Here is a 19,596-nt window from a genome sequence, read left to right on the forward strand (position 1 = left end):
GAAGCAGGTTCGAAAGAGAGCCCGACTTGTACAACCATCCGCTTAGGTCCTGTAGGATGTCACCACTGAGCGATCGAAGTCAAAAATAAAGTCGCCGGTGAGAGGTATTTACTGATGTAAAGGGTATTTTGGCAATTTTGAAACAACTGAGTATGAGTGGAAGTTCTTATCTGAAGCCTACTCCTGGCGACGTTGCTAATTTTGAAGAATATAAAATGGCGGGATTCTTAAGATGGGACCATTGGTAGCACATAGTGGCATTTTTATAGGATCTATGTATGCTGAAAAACGAGTGAGGTGGGGAATTGGAAATTTTCAAGAATTACCGTTGGGTCTTGGTTGGAAATGATCAACGCGGAAGCGCCGTTGGGTACCTGGCAGGGATATGAAGAGCGGCAGGGCATACTAACACTGGAGGCGGGATAGTTTGGATGACCAACAGGCACCAGCTATTCGTGGAACTAGGTTACAGGTGTCTACGAGGCAGACACTCCTCAGCTGCTGCCCAAAGAGGATGGTGGTAACGGCATTGGCACGCAGCCCCTTTTCGCGCTTCGTTACCTTGCCTGATGTTCTAGTGCCGAGCTACTTGGTACGGACTGAAGTGTGGTTACTATGAACGAGCAAGGATCCAACTCGAACCTACTTGTAGCACTTCCTTGTAAAATGCCGTGGTATTGCTCAGACAAGGTGTCCATAAAAGTTCCTCATCAGTGGAGCGGACGATGTATGTAATCGGCAGCGAATGGGACGTTGCCCTTATGTAGCATAGCCCCATCTGGTGATCTGGTGTATATAAGTAGGCCACGAACCCGTCTGCTTCCTTCCATCTTTCCACAGGTCTCCCCCGTTCGATCTCAGAGATCATCGCGCCGTCGGTGCCGAAAATATATTATACCAATTCTCCTGGCGAAATGTCATCCTTATCATCGTCCAGCCTCCCGCTCGAGTCTATCGATCCGCAGGCATTAACACAGTACCTGTATCATAGTCCTCAAGAGGTACTGCCTCCAACCACTGAACTTGGTGGATATCCCGTCGACGTCAAGCCTGAATATGCCCCTTCAATGTCCCCCGAAAACAACATGCTCTTAACGCCAATGCGCACGCTTCACCTCCAATGTCAGATGATCGACTCCGACTTCATGGGGACCTCCATCCCGCCATCCGCCACCGCATTCGAGTCCTACAGCCCTCATACGTTACAACAGCCCCACCCACTGCATGACTCCATGACCGCGGGATCGCCTCCTATGGCACTGTCGTCTCCCTTGGAATTCACACCCTCATATACGTTCAATTACCGTCCGTGGACACCACAGATGACAGAGAACCACACTCTGGACTGCAACTTCTACAGAATACCTCCGCTCTCGGCTATGGATATCCGCATAGCCTCCTCCCAGGCCAACGCACCCTCATCCCTCTTGCGTAGCAACGTACAGCAGATCCCCGTGTCTAAGTTCCCTAAGGCGATGCACGTGTGCGACTTCCCCGGATGCGAGAAGCAAACGGGGTTCAAGCGACGCGAGCACCTGCGGCGCCATCAGAATACGTAGGCATCTCTTCTATCCAAAACGCTATTCACCTCCTTCTCACTAGCAATGTATCCTATAGGAAGCACGGCTTGAGGGTTGAAGTGACGTGCGAGTTCTGTCGCAAGACGTTCAACCGACAGGACAACTGGCGGCAGCATCTGAGGTTACATACGGAACCTAACCGCCCTATGACGCGGACACACTACCACGAGAAGGCGATCGAAAAGTACGAGGAGGAAAGGAATAATATCAATCGTCGGAGACACCCGGTGAAGAGGGAGAAAACAGCGTCGAGCGGTATCTGAAATCCACCAAAAGAGACAGACGAAGAGAAGAAGAAAGGGAAGAGAGTAGCTCTTCCAGGAGCATCTTGTCAACCACACCGACAGCCAGATCATCTCGCCGCCGTACCTGTTCAATCCCGACGGCATTGCGGCGGCCCGCCCCGAGATTTCGGGTCTGCTCGTCGCGGCCGCCAAGCTCGGCGCCATGTTCACCATCGCCATGAACTGCGACGCCGAGCCTGCGACGTCCTTTGTGCTAGCCCACATACACACCGCCACCCACTCCATCAACACAGACCAGCGCCGCGTCCCCCACCAAGGTCCACCAGTGCAACGGCTGCTACGCCGTCCAACTGCCTGTCGACAGCGGTGTCTTGCGGACGTGCATGCAACGTACAATTATGGCGTCGAAGACACGACAACCCTTGCCTCGTCGGGCCCAGAACACGCGCGAGAAGCTGCAGGAACGCAACCAGTTTCAGGACAACGCACCCCCTGCCGCCGCCACCGCCACTGCCATCCCCGCCAGAAACAAGCGCCACTCCTTTCCCTCCGGCGGCTTCGCCATCTTTTCCCGTTCCACGTTGTCGTTCTCGCCGGATAGTCGGGGCCAACCACTACCACTACCAGTCCAGCGAGTTCTCGCCCGCTGCTCCGGAAGGCGGACTCGCTGTGGGCTCTCAAGGGAAGACTGGCGTCTTCAAAATATCATCACAGCAGCGGCGGTAGCAGTAAATCGGGAAATAGCGTCAACTTGTCGGTTCGGAATGCTTGTGCCTGCATGTCCAGGCTGGGGTCGGACGTCGCTTGCGCCTAGGCCAGCGGGTTCAGCACGTTGTCGACCAGGTGCACGATTCCGTCGGCGAAAAGTACGTCCTGCTGCACGACCTGCGCCGCGTTGGGGTAAAGTTCATTGCACGCGCGGCGCACTGGTAGTTGCTGGAATCGGTGAATGTTTGTAGCTCGTTTACTTAAAGTAGCTTTCTTTCTCCCCTTTTTCTTTTCCAACCCTGTTGCCTTTTCCCTCATTTCACCACAGACTCCCTCCTTATGTTGCTGCCTCCCTCACCTCCTGTTGGGTTACGAGGTGTGATCCCGGTTCGCCTACAGAGCGCCGCACGAAACAGTGCAAAGGACGACCCATTCTATTATTGGACCAGTAATCAATCTGATGAACCCACACCATACATAGTTGCAGCTTCTGGCTCTGGTAATCCACTCATATCCAACCTGACGACAGGATACCTAGTCAAGAAAATCATTCAAGCACTTCGTGATGCACACACATCTCCCTAGGCAGGCAAGGTCGTTAGCTCAAATTAAAATTAAGACAACGAGCTTTATATAGCGACGAAAGGACCCGCTGTGAAGGCACGTCCCCAGTGCCCCAAATGATCCATTCAAGGTGGTAGGCTGCAGCTGGTGTGATGTTTGTGTTGGAACAGCCGGAACTGAGGCTGTCCATGTTGCTCCAAAAGGGGTGCCACGTGCCTACGCGCACGAACCACCTTTCTGTTTCATGAAGAGGGGCATACGATGCCCCTCGTAGCTAGCAGGAGAGATAGACATGAACAACTGAAAACCCCAGCGAAAGCACCGAGTGAACCAACTGTACGTACGTACGAAAGCCCATTCAACAGTTTGTGTTTGTGTGGGGGGGAAGTGAAAAGCCTGGTAGACCAGGGGCCGGTGAACTCAGCCGCCTCCAGCTAGCGGGGAGCTTGAGGTAGGGTAGTAGCAACTTTCCAAACTCTGAAGGCTCATGGAAGGCTTGCTGTCAAACTTGCCCCATAGCCTGCAGTTTCCAACTTACGCCGGGCGGTCGGGTAACAGGTAATACCATCTGGTTCGGACCAGGCTCATTGAACCGGATGGGGTGGCGGCATCTATTGTGGCCCGGTGCATGCCATGCCCAAGAAGCTCGAGTTCGGATCGGGATCTAACTCTTTCTTCGTAAGACTAAGCTCCTCCGATATGGCTTCCTACAATATCAGTGACCAACGCGAAGTATTCGAGTCCAGGAAAACGTCAAGGTTGCGCTTCAGGGTATGTGTGCCCTTTGGCATTGAGGTACCACCCTGAAGGGACGAACGGCGACTGCCAAGAACCCTCTCGTTTTCTTATGGAGATGGACGACCGGATAGCTGAGGAGGATGAGGCGGTGCTCCAGGTGGCGAACCCTGGGATCTTTGCAAGGGCGAGACGGGGACTCCATTCCGTACAGATGGGGACTGCTTGTTGGCATTGTCGTGCTCGTTAACCAAGTCCGGAAGCTTGCCCTTGTGAAGGCAGATCTTTTCGAGTGCAAGTACAGAGAGCACAAGAGCGCTGTGAATACCCCGGAAAGGGAGATTCGCTTTCTGAAGTGACACCGGTTGATTTGCATCCTCAACTGCAGGGGAGCGTTTCCGTTTTGTACCCGACTCTGGCATGGTGGCGCTGGGTGCGCTGCTGGCTCCTACGAATTCCGCCGAAGGTGGTGCGCTGGTAGCTTGCTTCTCCTTGTCCCGGGGTAGACTATACAGAAACATTGCGACGAGGACATCTAGCTCCTTCGGGACAATGGTTGGGTGCATGCAGAGGATGTTGTCCTTGAAGCTCTGAACATACTTTCTAAGCTTTGAATGGTCAAAGTCTGGAGTGCCATCAACGTTCAAAGGGCCACCCTTGTATAAGCTGAGGCTCGGGTCGTTCAAGGGTGCAAACTGTCCCCAATTCTCGCCTGGCGGTGGCGTGGGGGCATCAGAGCCTTGTCCGTCCATGTCGTTCACATCGGTCATAAGGTCGTTATAGTGAGGTTCCTCGCTTTTGCTCTTGTCGTATCGGGAACTCGTTGACGTGTTGGATCTTTTCTGTTTGTTGGGTGGATTCTACCAATCTAGCAATCGACGGCCATTCTAAAAGCAGGCCGGCAAGGGTCGTGTGATTGGCAGGCATCGATGGCTTTCCCGGACCAACAGGTGGTTCTGGTTCCTGTTCTATTTCGATCTCGTTAGCTTGCTGGAAGACCTGATCGGCGGCTTCCTTGGTCATTGCTGGCTCTCCGTTCGTTTCTCTGTCAGATTGAATCTCCTCCTCGCCATCATGCTCGTCTTGAGATGTGTCGAGATCTGCAGGAGATTGCGCCAAGTCGTCGTTGTCCTCGACCGATTCCATCTTGACGTTCTCGAGTGAGCCTGCATTGGTCAAAGCCCTGTCGAGTTTGTTGTCCATTCGCTTCAAATTGCTCTCCACCCGTTTGTCCATTCGTATCATGCGATCATCGAGTGAAGTCATTTGCGTCTTGAGACTTTGTATTATCTCCAATATGTCCGCGCTCACTTTATCAGGCCTATCTTGCTGTTAATAACAACAACAACAACGATGACAGCACGCGCCGGGCCGGGTACTTACTGTTTGGCAGGAGTCTCTCGGTAATTGCATTGAATGCCCTTCTCCTTGCAGTTTTTGCACGGCTTCAACTCGTCGCATTTAGCTTTTAGCTGTCGGCAACTGTCACAAGCCTACACCGGGAGTCAGCAGTGGGGTGCATAAGGAGGTCCGGCGTGATACCTACTTGTGAAGCGCGTGGTGCCTTTCTCTTGGCTGTCGCGATGGCAACCGGGGCAGGATATGGCACCTCAGGACTCGGGGCATGTGGCCCATACATGTGGGGCTGAGGAGCATAGCGGCCAGAAAGCTGGACAGGCGTTGGGGGAGCAGTCAGGTAATTTTTAGGTTGACATATGGCAGGCAACGGAGGATATTGCGGGGCTTTCGTGCGGTTGTTGAAGCTCGGGGGGCTTCGGTGATGTTTCACGAGCGGGTCTCTGGCGCACTGGTGATATGGTGTCAGGATTGGCGCTGGCAAAGGAGGAAGTGTCTGCCAATTTGCCGAATCTACAGCTGTAAGACGAGGCCGCTTGGCCTCAGGCGGTCCAGAGTCCATATTCGAATCAACATATGTGAAGTAGGTCGCTTGAAGTCAGTCAGGTCTTTAAGGAAAGTATGTAAGTTGACTTTCCTGACTTCATCCGGCGAGCCTTGGAGGAAGGCTCGCATGTTATTATGTAGTTCATCGTGGATTTCGCGGTGTGCTTCCTTCGGTGTGCATTTCGACTGCTGGGAGCTGTTGCTATCACGGCCCCGGGCCAATGAGAACTGAAGCGCGGGTCCTGGCACCGGTGACCTCATTGAGACATTCCGCAAGCGATTGGTTGACGGCATAGATAACATACGCCCATACAATGAGGAAAACCGCCCGACAGCAGTGGGTAATGATCTCAACGAGCATGGGCTTTGACACTTTGCATGGTATACAGAGTGCCCTGCCCCTGCCTGCAGGCGACCCTGTCAGCCTGATTATTGTGCCGACCCGTCCCAGTCGCGTCTTGTGTATGCTGATACCTGTAGTGGCCATGTTGCACCTCACGAGGTGAGCGGGACATGGCAGTGCTACACGACCGGCAATATGCATCCGGATCCCTCAACGGCCATGAAAGGGGGTAGAACCACACCACTATTGACTGTGAGAAAGGACCTCCCATTGAGTCCTCAACAACGAAGCTTAATGAGACATCAGGAGACTCGCGAAACCTTACTATCTTGAGGCTCGCCGCCCTCCACGCGCGCTGGTACTAAAGCCTAGGTTATTTGTTGTTTTCTCACCGCCAGTAGTAGATTTTGCTGTCGTCATGTCCTGGCCGTTGGGTACATGGATTGAGCTGTCCTGCATCGAGCAGCCCCGTGCGCATTTCTGGAGCCAGCCTGATTGTTTCTTTATGTTTCTCCGTCACCAAAGCGTGGAACCTAGCTTCTAATGCATTCGGGCTACTTGGAAGCGCTTAGTTCGGGGAGCCGGTCGCGGTGCACGGCCTTGTGGCCATGCATACCAGGGCCCAGAAAGTGTAGGGAACTCACGGGGATAACAGTGCATAATAGTTGCCCGATAGCAGAAAGGAGCGCTTGCAAGGAGCCTCCGCCATGGCTGCTGGTTGCATCGGTTGAGCAGACCCCCATCCATCGCTGAGCCTGTCTGGCCGTTTCTGTCTCTCGCCCCAACAGCCAGCAGCAGCTTGTACATGCCGAAGCCTTGTAGGGCTCCTTGAGCGGCCCTGTTATAATAAAACGTCAAAGACAATAGTTTATCGATGTTTCGTATCATTCTTTTGTTTGCTTGACGTCCCCGCAATGCGTCGTGACTAGTCATCGAAAGAATGAAGTAAACCTTAGTGACGCCAGTTCCAGACGCCAGTTCCCAATACCGAAACTAGTGCAAACCTCTCAGCTCCCTCCAAATAAGCTTATTGATGTCGCATGAGTCGAGTATTTGATGGCCCTCGCTCGATGTTCCTGTCTCTCCTTGTCACACTGGCGCTCGCATTCAAGGCAGATCCAACCATTGGCCACTTTTTGACATTTAAGGCAATAGTCGCACCTAAACCACTCATTTCCGTACTTTCGTTCTCTCCACCATTCATCCCACCATATTTTGTCTGCCTTCTTCTTCTTAGGAACTAGATCTTCTCTATGGTACTCGCGCAAATGTTCTCTATAATGGTCCTTTCGAGATATGGGATACTTGCATTTCGGATAGTCGCAAAGTATGGGAGTTTCCACTTTGTAATGAGCATTCTGTATGTGTCGTTGTAGGTCAGTGTTACGGTTGAAACTTTTGGTGCAACCATCGGAGTTGCATAGAAACAGTCGCGCTTGAGGCAGTCGTTTTTGAGGTTTAGAGCCATTCTGACTCGGCGACGTCATATTCTATCAAAGAGTTAGCCTTGTCGTATTGCAGCTCAAGAGAGCTCACTCACCTCTCCTTCTTCGTACTCCCTCTTCAAATTGTCTAGGCGTTTCTTTTCTAGAACCGAATGTTCCTCTAGCGACCGTAGAAACATCAGAACATCAGGCCCATGATTTTCCACAATGCGGTGGATCTGTGCCTCGAGGCACACCAGAATCTTGGACTTTCGTTTCGCGATGCCCAGTGCATATTCCTTTATGGGTTGATTGCATTTCCTGTGTAATCCGTTAGCATGTATATGATGCTGGCCATGTTGGTGGTCATACCTCGCCGCCTCCATTAATAGCAGGAAGCCAACGCCTAGTTTATTGACGTGACCAAGCCAAACCTTCCCTTTGCGCAACCATTTTACTATAGTTCGATCCGCTACGTTGCTCATATTGGGTTTACTCTTCTCCTTCATCTCCTTGGAAACGTTCGATTTTGAGGCGCCCACCCATGCGATCATCCGCAGAATTGACTGTAATCTAAAGGACGCGTGACCTGTCTGAAGTAACAAAGCCCACCTGGCCACAGGCCAATCGAGGGCCTCCCGCTTGAGGGAAACTAGGATTTCATCATACTCGGCTCCAATATCGCCCAGCGAGGACCTCTCCTGATTTATCTCTTTGAGAAGGTTGATAACTAGGCGGATCATAGTCTCTGCTGCTAGTACACCGGCCGGTTCGTTTATCAATTCACCGGACGAGACTGAGCTTCGAGCATCGCTCTCCCGGTTATCAGGGACCAACTCAGGCCCTTCGACCCCAGATACCTCGCGCAAGGGAGGAGAAGGAGTTTTCTCGCTGGTGAAGGAAACTGGACCAAGGTTGAGTGCGGTGGTGCGTGAAGTCATGAGGATGAGGTCATCGAGATTGGCGGGAAGCTCTTTAAGCTGGGGGATTGGGGCAGGTTCATTGGTAGTCTTTGAAGTCATGCCACTTTCATGAAACCCTTGTCGCTTATCACAGCGCTTCTGGAGTTCCGACAAGTTGAAATCCAATAGATTCAGTATCTCGGAACATTGGTCGCGAAACACGTCTGTTGAGGGCAAGCCACCATCTGGTCTATTTGAGCCAGACGATGATGGCAATTCGTGCAGAGTGGTCTGATCTTCACATCTTGATTCAGGCCGTCGCGTCCCTGACTGATGGTAGTGTCTGCTGCCTCCATTGTCACCGTCAGTTAAAGAAGCGGCTGCCGCGGGCTCTAGGGGAGTCGCATTCCATTGAGCCTGCCTTGGCCTTTTGCTGGAATTTTCATCGGGCGATGGCAAAATATGCCGTTTACGGCCATATCGGAGCGGGGGGTCGTTGTTTCGGGTTTGTCTGTCCTGGTTTCGCTCCTTTTGCGATCTTCCGATGACTTTTGTACAGTTTGGAGCTCCGCAGAGGCATTCGACGCCTGAAGTCCAGCCGTAGTTGATAGTGAGTTCATGATTTGGAAGTATTTCTCTATTTGTGATGATGACAGCACAAGGTCGACCCCCATTGTTCCTTTTCAGCAAATCACAATTGGGATCGCAGGAGTGGTTCAAGAACCGGGCCTGATTGCCCTTCCGGTGTGCGTCAATAAAAGTGTCGTCGACTCGCAAGACATAGTTGTTTTCGCCTTGTTGCTGAACGGTGGCCTCGTTCAGGGTTTCACCAAGGTATTCGCATACGAAAGTGCCGCACGGGAGCGTTCGTGTTGACTCGAGCCCCCAGCCTTTGGGACCAAAATCGTGTATCGAAATGTCGGAACAATCGTTGGGCTTTTGGTTCTTGCAGGCGTGGTGGGTGCAATACGTCTCCATGGCGCGATTGAGGCAACCCGAGCCCTCGCTGCAAAGCTCATCATCTGGTGCCTTGCAGGTACATGCCTCCTCAGAAGACGTGCTGAGGGGCTTCTTTGGCTCCATCCATCGAAACCTGGCTTTTTTAGGGACGCCCTCGCACCAATCCATGAACTTCTCCCTCATGATTTCTGGCAATGGTAATGTAATTGCAATACATTAGCGAGTGTCCTGGCGTCCTGTTCAGTAGCAATGCGGTGCTATTGTGAGAAAATGAAAAACACTTTGTTGACGAAAGGGACGGTGCTGGGCGCAGGAACAGGGACTAGAGACAGTGCTAGCTCAATTTAGCCGCATCAGCCCTAGGCTGCGGATAGCAGGCATGGACGATACTGGTTGCCCGACTCTTGGTCATCGACGGCACGAAGCCTGGGTGGCCACCGCGAGGGAGTGGATACGCCAGACATCGATATGCAGAGCAAGGTACAGGATGGCGATGGCACCAACCAGCCAATAACGGCCACTGCTGTTGCCGGGCGCGTAAGTCCAATGGAATGAAATTCAATAAATAAAGCTCCTCTCTTGTCGTTCATAGTCCTTCTTTCATTCCTTCTATCCCATCTAAAACTGAAATTCCTTACCTAAATTCCCTAAACCACCACCATCCCGTTACGATAGGTATTACTCTAGTAAGTCCCCCCTGACTTTTCACTAGCAAGTACGTCTCTTACCGTAAACTAAAGGAATCGATGGAACCCCAAAGTGAGATCCCGGTTGACAATGGGGTATTACCCTCTGGTAAATTGGCTCTAATTCGCAATCTGCTACCAGGTCTGCGTCGTTTCTGTGGCTTGTTTGCGCTTTTAGTGCTTCTCGCCCTGTACGTATGGGCTTCTGCGGAGACCAAAGGCGACATCCGAGAGATTTGGGATGCATTGTGGTTGACTCTTAAACTCATCTTTGGGGTCTTTTTCGTTTTGAGTCTAGTAGGCATCGTGTTGTGGGGGCTCATGTCCGACACAGAATAGGGCAAGGAAATAGAAAACGGCAAATGAGGAGGCAAAGACAATGTGGAAGGCGAGGACAACACGGACTAGAGGGTGAAGGAGATGGTTCCAGCTAAGAAGCTAGATATTAACTTGTGAGCAAGACGAATAGAATGAGCATGATCAAAAGATACGCAGTGACGGAGACGTTCATGGTATAGGCTTGGGAGACCTCAAGTAGACGAACAGGGGCGCCAGGCGCTCACCGACTTCCCTCCAATGAGCAACTATGTGCGACTTGGACCGGAAGCCTGCCAGGACTGGACAACTGAGCGACAGATGCCTCGTTAGCCGGACTAATAAAGATATTTTGCGATCCACTTTGCGATCCTTCTCGGCAGCCGCATCAGGTATTCATTCCATTTGCGCAGATAGCGATTGCCCCTTACCCTAGTCACCGTGGCGCCATCCTGACAAGGCGCGATTCCTGGGTGTCAAGGCCTCTCCGCTGAGCCTGCCTGGAAGCGATTGGTTCTGGAGGCAGATTATGGCGATGGCACTGCGTGACAGTCGCCCGAGAGCGGTGGGCAGTGTTCGCGAGGGGCCTCTGCCCTGACTGTTGGCTGCATGGGTTGGGTTGTCCTGCGTTGAGCAGCCCCGCACACATCCCTGGCGCCAGCCTGGCGCTGACTGTATTTCGTCCCAGTGCACTCGTGAGGCATGCCCAGCTCTCGCGGCGACCGTGTCTTCTCTGCAAGCCGGACGAGAGGACGCTCCAGCACCAGTGAATCCAAACTTGGCTCATTGCATTTCGTGCTATGCTAGCGAGACTGCGCATAAAACCCCGTGTGCAATGTGGGGTGCAAGAGCAAACGATGTAAGCGGATTGGCTACTTTCGCCTAGCCGCTAACAGCAGAGTGCCCTAGGCCTATCCCTGCCCAAGTTCTGACGCTACTCGCAACCCCTGTGGGTGTGGTGTACCCGACCCACAGCGCCTGTACCGACTGTTATCAGTCCGCGGAGAACCCCAGAGAATAGCATGACCGGCTCCACTGAAAGGGTCGACGCCACGACAAGGCTGTAACTTGCCGGGGAGTTTGGGCCGGCAACCTTTTTTGTTCCTGTCCTCTCGGCTTCCTCCTCCATCCACCTGGCAACTCGAAACATCACCTTCGGGGCGCAAACAGCAGTTGCACAGTCGAGTTTGGTTGGCGACATCTCGGCGACTTCCTAGGAGGCAGGCGTGGAGTGCGCCTCGGTCCAATCTGCTCCTTGCGGCTCACGATCGCCCCGACTACTTGGCCGTGGACCGCGTTTAGCTCACTGTAGCTATATGAATCCACGATAAAAGCTTGGATCGGTGCGTGGGTTTGGTCTCTTCCAGCACGATGAAGCGGCTTGCCACTTCGGGTGCGGACGCAGATTCGTCGAGAAGCAATGTCTTGATGGTCTGGCCACCTTCTTCAGGGCTGAAAAAGCTGCCCTACGAGATGATGGCCAACATCGCCATGAGCCTCACCATTGAAGAGGTTTTCGACTTGTCCCTCTGCTGCCGGCATTTCCAGTACCTCATCACGGAAAACAGCTTCTGTAAGGTCGTCGTTTGTGTAAGCTCGTTCGGTCGGAACAATCGGGTGCAGCTTACTGATCTTATCTAGGAAAAAGCACCTTGCTCTTTGGAGGCGCAGCAAGCAGTGCGTGACGGCCGCTACGCAAGAGCGCTGAGACGATTGGTTAAAAGACGACGGGCGATAGCAGAAGCTCGCCCCTATATCGTGGCTATGGTCGGGCTTGCCGACTCATATCTGTACTCAAGCGGCAAGTTGTGTTACGTGTACGAGGATGGGGCACAAAGATGGCTTAGAATTTTGGATCTACGCAACCCGTCCGGCCGAGAAACTGTAGTCGACATCCCCAGACTGACAACCGAAGCTGTCCCACAGTCCAAAAATTGCCACGAATACACATTTCACGTCATCCATAGTGCCGAAGGATTCACAAGCTGCCTCTTCTCCTTCGCCCTCCCGGATCCGGAAAACTGGCTCTTGATTCTCAACACAGAAACACAAGAACTAGTCGGTGCAATTCTTCTCGAGTCTACAGTAAGATTGTTCGTCCGAAACAGCAAATCTTATCTCTGCTATGGTACCCATTCCGAATATGGGCCTGATGGTTTTCGAAAATGGGTCCTTCGTTTCTTCGACCTCACCGAGCGCCATCTGTCGAGAAGAAAGATTCATCTAGCCAATGTTGTCGGTTACGAGATCGATTCCACAGTCTGTTTTGAAATTATCGACGGATATCTATATGGACTGTCGAACCAAACAGCCTTTGAAGTAGAGGAGATTGACTGGACCTCTTGCTACTACTGCTTTCGTTTTCGCCTCGACGAGCCGGACCCTGAAAAAACACAAATTATGAAGCAACGGGATAGCTGGCGAAGGCAACATGACGAGGGCCCTATAGACGATCGATGGGGCTTTATGAAGCTCGAGAAGGACGAAACCACAGGACAAGTGAGAATCGTAGAGTCCCGCAAGGAATGGCTGACCGGACAGTTTGGAAATCGACGAAGTTACTATACAACCAACGTTGTTTTTCGAGACGAATGCGAAGGGCCAGCCGAGGAGGAAGTAGAAAACAACGTTGAAAACAATCTTCCTGACGACCCCTTGACAAGACTGCTCGAGTCGAGCAGCAACCCGAACTACATGCGCCCGACTCTACGCCCGCCACGCGGTGTCCACGTTGGGGATGATGGTACAATATTCGGCCTAAGTAAAACTCACCTCCGTTCTTACTTCTATTCTTGTGGGACATTCCTTGATCTGGTGGACGACCCTTTGCCATCAGTGGCATGCACGCAGCGACTACGTATACGGGCTGGCAAAAAGATGGCAATGAAATGTCTAGAGCTTCCGGCAATGTCGACAAGCTCGAGCGCCCAGGAGGCTAAGGGAAATGGAGAGGAAGAGAAGGTGTACAACCGTGTCATCATGTGGCCAGAAGAGCCTGAGAACCCCTGTTCTGATCCAGCCTTGGAACGGATATCTCGCATTATGAACCCCAAGGATCATCAAGGGAATATCGAGGCGGTTAATGACGAGCGATCGATTATCTACGCCACTGGGGGAGCCAGCAACTCCCTTAAGGTCCTTGTTTGGATGTCGTTCGATCCAGCAGCGAAGCTACCGAGTACATGGAGCGGGGGCCTCTCTCTGGTGGCTTTATCCGAAGCACACGAAAATTCAGGGGGCAGTGCAAATGAATGTGCAGGAATGCGGGAGGCAGCATATGGCCAAGCTCTATTCGCTTCTGGATACCATGGGAAAGCTATACGCAGCCAGGATTACATTGGGACATGCGGATGTAGTAGCAGTCGAGGAAATCCATCAGGAGCCGTCGACATGTACTCCTTACATGCCGGAGCCCCAAGCGAAGCTTCACTGCCTGATACGTTTTATTGCACTGAAGGGCCCAGCGCATGGGCCAGGATTGAAGGAGCCATGTACCCGTACCTCATCGGGCAGTATGTCTAAGTCGACTCGTGTGGTGTTAGGATCGGGAGTTGGAGACACTCCCGTGTTTTGGCGGAGTGGAGCTTCAAGCGAAGCATCACTGGCTGATACGTCTATTCTCGAAGCAGGGGCCAGTGGGAAGTATGTCTAGGAGGATCAGTTTTATCACGACGTGGGGATATGGTATGGTGAAGTATGGGTGGTGAGGGGGGTTATGCATCTCATCATGGAAGCGCGACGCTGACGAGCAAAGGAAGTCTGCAAAGAATATCACCCAAAGACAATATATTACGGGACTGCATACACGAGATAATAATCGGCACATAGCATTGGAAATAAACTTCGGATCGCCACCTTTCGCTCATGAACCCAGCCTCTCCATATGCCTTGACTATCTTGGAGGTAGGTGTCTGGGCCGCGGTCAGCTATCCGTTGAGCGTCCACATAGTTTTTCGTCACTTACCAGAGCTCCGTTGGCTAGATATTGTGGACGCAGGCCCGGCAGGCGTGAACCTTGCAATACCGGCACTCGAAAATCCACCAAGAGGGACCTGAATGACACAGGTTGCAGGTCCATTGGATCAGCGTGCTGTCGGACTTGATCATCTTGAAAGAGTGGGCGCAATTGTTGGCGACCGCCATGGTGTTTGAAGCTCGAGAACTGCGTTTGATCGGGGAAGGTGGGGATGGCGTGCCAGAAGAGAGTGGAATGGACGCCTAGGAGGTCTGCACGCCTTTATAGAGCCTCTGGTACGGGTCAGGTCTCCATTTGGAGTGAAACGGCGATGTTATCTGGTGGGCCGTGTGCTATCATCGCAGCTCCGTATGTACGTGTATCCAAGCTTTATGTGACGACTCCCAACGTTTGGTGCGAGATCCTTGTCCCGCTGACGACGAACGGCTGATTTTACTTTAAAGTAACCCTCTGCTAGGTGGATTGGGTGACTTGTCTCCTGCCCATTGCCTCTTCTAGTCGGAGATGGAAGCCAAGCAAAAGCAATGGGCGTCGATGGTGTGGTTCGGATACGTCATGGCATCGGGTCTAGACCAGGGAGGCCTGAAAATCGAGCATTACAGAAACTGCCGAAGGAAACATCCAGCGAGTCGTCAAGCATGGCCGGCTTGGACGGAAATTCTCTTCGTGCTTTTGCGTATGGACCAGGGATTCAGGAGTGATGTGGACTCGCTAGATGGCGTGCGACCTGTCGATTCGGGCTCGGATAACGACAGTCGTAGTAGCGAGCGTGACGTGGGAGGGATTCGTCGACGGGCACCGGGTGTTGTGCCGTAGGCAGCTGAACGGCGAAAAGAAGGGGGAGGGTTGCCTATGGTTACAGTGCTTGCTGAGAAATGCGAGCTTGCAAGGGGTTAGCCCGGAACTGTGTCTCTTGCTTCCGCAGACACGCCCATCAGCCACATACTAATTACCATGGCCAGCAGGTTGGCGTCTGTAGTTGGTCGGTCCCAACAAACCTCCGAACATGTACAATGAAATGGCTACTGTTCGCGATGCGACATTCATGCGGACGTCTTAAATACGATGTGACTATGGTCAAAGAGAGGCGAGAATATCAAAAGGCCCTCCATAGTTACGCAGACCTCGTAGTTACCGTGCAGTTGTTCCAATGCTAGCCTAACCAACGAGCGAAAATAATATACACAAAAGGAAGACTACTCATAGTGTCCGTCATAAAGCAAATTAAGTGTAATATCAATTTCACAATTCGTATACTGTGGCGAACCCACTACACAAAACGGTCCCTAAACCTCAAAATCGCCAATCTGCGGCCGGTACGAATGGCCATAACTATAGTTCCCCGAGACAGAGCTTACAGTTTGGGATCAGAATCCTCAAACTCGCAAAGCTCCCGTATCGGACGTGCCCCGGAGCTGGCAACAAGTTGAGACTTGTACTCTCTGACGTCTTCAATCAGATAGAGAACGGTCCCGTTGTTGGGTACGACCTCGGGTTCCTTATCGGGAGTGGCGGCCTCCTGAGTCTTGGTGCTTTTCGCTTGGGCCACCAGATACACCACCAACTTGGCCCTAGTAGGCGCAGACGGGAGAATATGGCTTGAGTAGAAATCGATCATGTCGGGTTTCGTAAGCCGCTTCACATGAGTTGCATCTTCTTGCGCTAGACTGGGGTATCAGTTATCAAGTCCACACTATTGGTATCAGGGAATGAGATACATACCGGCCTCAAAATCATAGTACTCGTTGGCGATTTGGGCCCAGTGTCGCCCAGTCTCCTGGTCGAGATTCTTCACTTTCTCGAGCCGCTTGACTACCACGGCTCTCTTGTGGCTCTCAAACTCGGAATCGCTCATGTCGTTCAACGCGGTAGCTTGGGCATTCAGGAATGAATCGATACGCGACTCCAAGTACTCAGAAGTTCTCTCGCTCTGGATAATGAACCGGAAACCATATTTTGTTGAGCAGCCTCGCAGACCGCTAAAAACAACATAGCCAAGCTGCTCCTTGGTGCGCAGCTGGTCGAAAGCAGGTTCGCGAATAATCTGGTCAAGCAGCTGCGTCTTCGCTCGCACCATGCGGTCACCCCTATTGCCGATGTGGAGGTAGTATTCAATGCAGTGGTTGACGTTCGCGGGATCCTTGAGCGTCTTCTTGTAAAGGTAGTTGGCACCGGCGGGAAACAGCAGAGATCGCAGAATCGGTAGCTGGTCCTTGGGTAGCACACGGGGCTTCAGCGTGTTCTCGATCATCGTGGTCAGCTTCAAGGCATCCTCCTTATACAAGTTGCCGTGCACGTAGGCTTCAATGTGCATTTGGGAGATGAGTTGTTTGTGGAAAGCCCTGGTCGCTTCAACGGTGATGCCGGGAAGCTCCGCCTCGAGTTGGTCAACAACGTAGTCGTGCTCGGAGGTGAGCCATGAAACGTAATCCCCAATCTGCGTGAATGGCTGCTGAAGCTCCTAGTTCTTGTACCCGCGGGACAGACGTTCCTTCACGATATCGAAGCGCTCATCACGGATCTCCAGATCGCGCATAGTAATCAGGACCTGCTCTAGCAAGACTGGGAGTTTATCATTGTAGCCTGACACCTCAACAAACATGCCCCGAGAGTCCAGAGTGACATTGTATTGCAAGCCTGCCAGGTCCGCGTCATAGGAATACTCTTCCAGGGCATCCCGTACGAGCTCGGTGTACAGTTCCGCCTTGACCGAGTTTTCCGCGGTGGCAAAGATGATGGGGTTCTTGCAGCTAACTACGAGGTTTGCCTTCGGTACCCAGAAAGTGTCGTCTTTCTTAAACCATGTTCTAGCCACATTGTCGTTCCGTAGTAAGCGCGGTATCAAAGTCGGTTCTTTGACTTCCTTCTTCTCAACTTCCAGTTTGGTCGGGATAAACTGGTTCTTGTGCGGCAGGTGGAGTTGAGGCAGACGCGCTTGGGCATCAGCACCGGCGGCCTCTGCAATCTCCACGAGGAACTCTTTGGGGATCTTTTCGGCCTTGTACTCGGTTCCGTACCACTTCTCCTTCTGATCCCAATCGCCGGGGTAGTCCCTGGAGACCAAAGTCATTCTGAAATTGTCCGGCCGAAGACAGTCCAGCCCCTTTGCAATGAGGTCCGCGTTAAACATCCGGAGTCGGCTCTGCCCACTGAGCAACCACTCTCTCGGCAATGGCTTCTGCATGACGGCGGCAATCTTGCTCGTGAAACGGCTGGCTGGTGTCTTCTGCTTGAACTTGAAGTCCACGTCGGCCATACCCTTCTGCTCCTCGAAAATCCATTCCTGCGGTGGCGTTTCTCGAAGCAGAGCAACGTACTGGAAGAAAACCTTGACAATCTCCTTGTAGTTCATTAAGCCCTGTATTTCAGAGTCAGCTTAGGGGCCAATTGAATGATGTCAGGGGGAGGGGCACTTACATCTTTAGTGAGTCCGACCTGGCATTCAAACACACCTGGCGTGCCGGGGCAGATAGGAACCAGATAAGCGCTCAATGAGCTGGCCCAACCTTTCGATTTGATGTAGGAGAAAACGCTGCCAGGTCCCTCGTGTCCAATCAAGTGACTGATGTACCGACTTGGCTGTGATTTGTAAAGCTTCTCCTCGTCCATGAATGGGAAGAATAGGTTAAGCTCCCGTAAGTCCATAACAGGTTTGGCAAAGCATTGCCACTTCAGCTGGTCCTTCCCGAATGGCACGTCGTCTTCCCACCGGTTTTGGGGTAGGTTCTTGTTGGGCACATCGGAGAAAAGTTCGGCTGACCAGCGTTCCAGAACGTCAAGAGGTTCACGGCCGAGCACACACAACTTCATTCTGTTTGCCGAGTAATGCTTTCCATGGAACTCCATAAACTTGGCGCGCACGTCGATATCGCGTGCCTCGGGCTCTGTCTTGAGGACCTCGAAGTTTCCAGTGGAGAAGTGGCAATACGGGTGCTTCGGGTTTGACAGACTCTTCTCGAGTTGATGCAACCGCCATTGGTCACTCTGCAGGTTCTTCTTGTTCTCCGAATCAACGGCTTGCAGCTCACGGTCCAAAGTGGATGAGAGGAACAGTGGCTCAATGAAAATTGGGCAAACCGGTCCAGAGCACCGTACAAAGGAGACTCGGATGCTTCATCACCCTCACTAGGCTTCGCGCCTACCTCGAAAAAGTAGTTTGTGGAAGTTGCACCAGTATAGGCGTTGGAGTGGCCTGAATGCGCCGAGAGATACTGGTTGTATGCATTTTCTACGGGGTACTTCTTCGTTCCCATGAACAAGAGCTAAGCAACTCAGTTAGCAATCGTTGATGATGACATCTTGACAGAAAGAAAGAAAAATGAGACTTACGTGTTCCACGGCGTGAGCCATGCCTGGCATGTCCTCCTCATCGCTGAAATTGCCCACATTAACGTCCAAGGCTGCGCTTGCCTTGTCCGTCTCCGGGTCATGAACCAAGAGGCATTCCAGCTGATTAGCCAGACGAACCACGCGATAACTGCGATCATCGAGCGACGGTTTCTCCAGCTGGTCTGTAATCCGGTCTACAGGTTGCTGTTCCTGTCCCGGATCGGAACATCCTGCACAACCGCATCCTGGGAAGGTATAGAGGCCTGGGAAGGTATAGAGGGCGCCATAATGCTGAACCAAGGTTACCGATACACAAGTAAAACCCTCAACGATGTAACGGGGAAATGGGAAGGTAGGAAGAGGTTACGGGAGTGGTTGTGACAACTCACCGGAGGTCTTTAATCTGGAAAGGTTCTCGAAATCGAAAGATGAACGAAGCCTGATAATGGGTGTGGCCTGCAATCAAATAAGGAGGAACAGTTGCTAGCAGGACTGGAAAGTAGGACTTCCTTGCTTGCTAGGAAATAACACTTCCGATGCAGGTTATGTTCATGCGGCCGCCCCCTCTTTACCCTAGGACGGTTGGGAATGTGGTTCCTAGGGCGTACAGGTAGCACACCGGTCTGGACCCATGGGTCTAGCAACCTCGCTAAGGCCTTGCGGGCCCCAAACTCTCTTATGCCACGGCGGGGGTACATGCCCTGCTACCCTCGCCCTGAGTTGGATTTCAGGGGCCTCGAAACCGAACCCGCCATCAGCTTTTAGTTGTCTGCGTTGGTTGGTTGGCTGCTGATTTCAATTTGACAACACACAAGAAGGGTACCCAAGGAAAAGCCTTTTCGTACTTGCGAGTATCCCTCGATGATCTGTCACCACTCTTCTTCGATCACCTCTTTTCGTCATCGTTTCCGCTTTACATAAATACGT

The 19,596-nt window shown here is 52.3% G+C and overlaps 5 protein-coding genes across 5 annotated transcripts; 2 read left to right on the forward strand and 3 right to left on the reverse strand.

The window, feature by feature from the left end:
- Nucleotides 1–914: 914 nt before the first annotated feature.
- On the forward strand, nucleotides 915–2,758 carry PG986_014456 (uncharacterized protein; the record flags this gene model as incomplete). The annotated part of the gene is made up of 5 exons (XM_066850678.1): nucleotides 915–1,555; nucleotides 1,618–1,764; nucleotides 1,928–2,075; nucleotides 2,119–2,553; nucleotides 2,612–2,758. The coding sequence occupies 5 exons, from the start codon at nucleotides 915–917 to the stop codon at nucleotides 2,756–2,758; spliced, it is 1,518 nt and encodes a 505-aa protein (XP_066692916.1).
- Nucleotides 2,759–3,942: 1,184 nt separating this feature from the next.
- On the reverse strand, nucleotides 3,943–5,750 carry PG986_014457 (uncharacterized protein; the record flags this gene model as incomplete). Its single annotated transcript, XM_066850679.1, has 4 exons — nucleotides 3,943–4,674; nucleotides 4,781–5,153; nucleotides 5,216–5,325; nucleotides 5,379–5,750. The coding sequence occupies 4 exons, from the start codon at nucleotides 5,748–5,750 to the stop codon at nucleotides 3,943–3,945; spliced, it is 1,587 nt and encodes a 528-aa protein (XP_066692917.1).
- An 867-nt stretch (nucleotides 5,751–6,617) lies between these two features.
- PG986_014458 (SET and WW domain protein) lies at nucleotides 6,618–9,546 on the reverse strand (the record flags this gene model as incomplete). The annotated part of the gene is made up of 4 exons (XM_066850680.1): nucleotides 6,618–6,915; nucleotides 7,239–7,567; nucleotides 7,618–7,822; nucleotides 7,874–9,546. 4 exons carry the CDS (start codon nucleotides 9,544–9,546, stop codon nucleotides 6,618–6,620), a joined length of 2,505 nt encoding a protein of 834 aa, XP_066692918.1.
- A 2,189-nt stretch (nucleotides 9,547–11,735) lies between these two features.
- PG986_014459 (uncharacterized protein) lies at nucleotides 11,736–13,886 on the forward strand (the record flags this gene model as incomplete). Its single annotated transcript, XM_066850681.1, has 2 exons — nucleotides 11,736–11,954; nucleotides 12,006–13,886. The coding sequence occupies 2 exons, from the start codon at nucleotides 11,736–11,738 to the stop codon at nucleotides 13,884–13,886; spliced, it is 2,100 nt and encodes a 699-aa protein (XP_066692919.1).
- A 1,808-nt stretch (nucleotides 13,887–15,694) lies between these two features.
- On the reverse strand, nucleotides 15,695–19,367 carry PG986_014460 (zinc protease; the record flags this gene model as incomplete). Its single annotated transcript, XM_066850682.1, has 8 exons — nucleotides 15,695–16,002; nucleotides 16,063–16,789; nucleotides 16,838–17,698; nucleotides 17,758–18,324; nucleotides 18,369–18,602; nucleotides 18,670–18,932; nucleotides 19,059–19,125; nucleotides 19,278–19,367. 8 exons carry the CDS (start codon nucleotides 19,365–19,367, stop codon nucleotides 15,695–15,697), a joined length of 3,117 nt encoding a protein of 1,038 aa, XP_066692920.1.
- Between the last annotated feature and the right edge of the window lie 229 nt (nucleotides 19,368–19,596).

The sequence above is a fragment of the Apiospora aurea genome (genome assembly GCF_038362705.1).
Source record: "Apiospora aurea strain CBS 24483 chromosome Unknown utg000010l_segment0_segment0, whole genome shotgun sequence".
Lineage (NCBI taxonomy): Eukaryota > Fungi > Ascomycota > Sordariomycetes > Amphisphaeriales > Apiosporaceae > Apiospora > Apiospora aurea.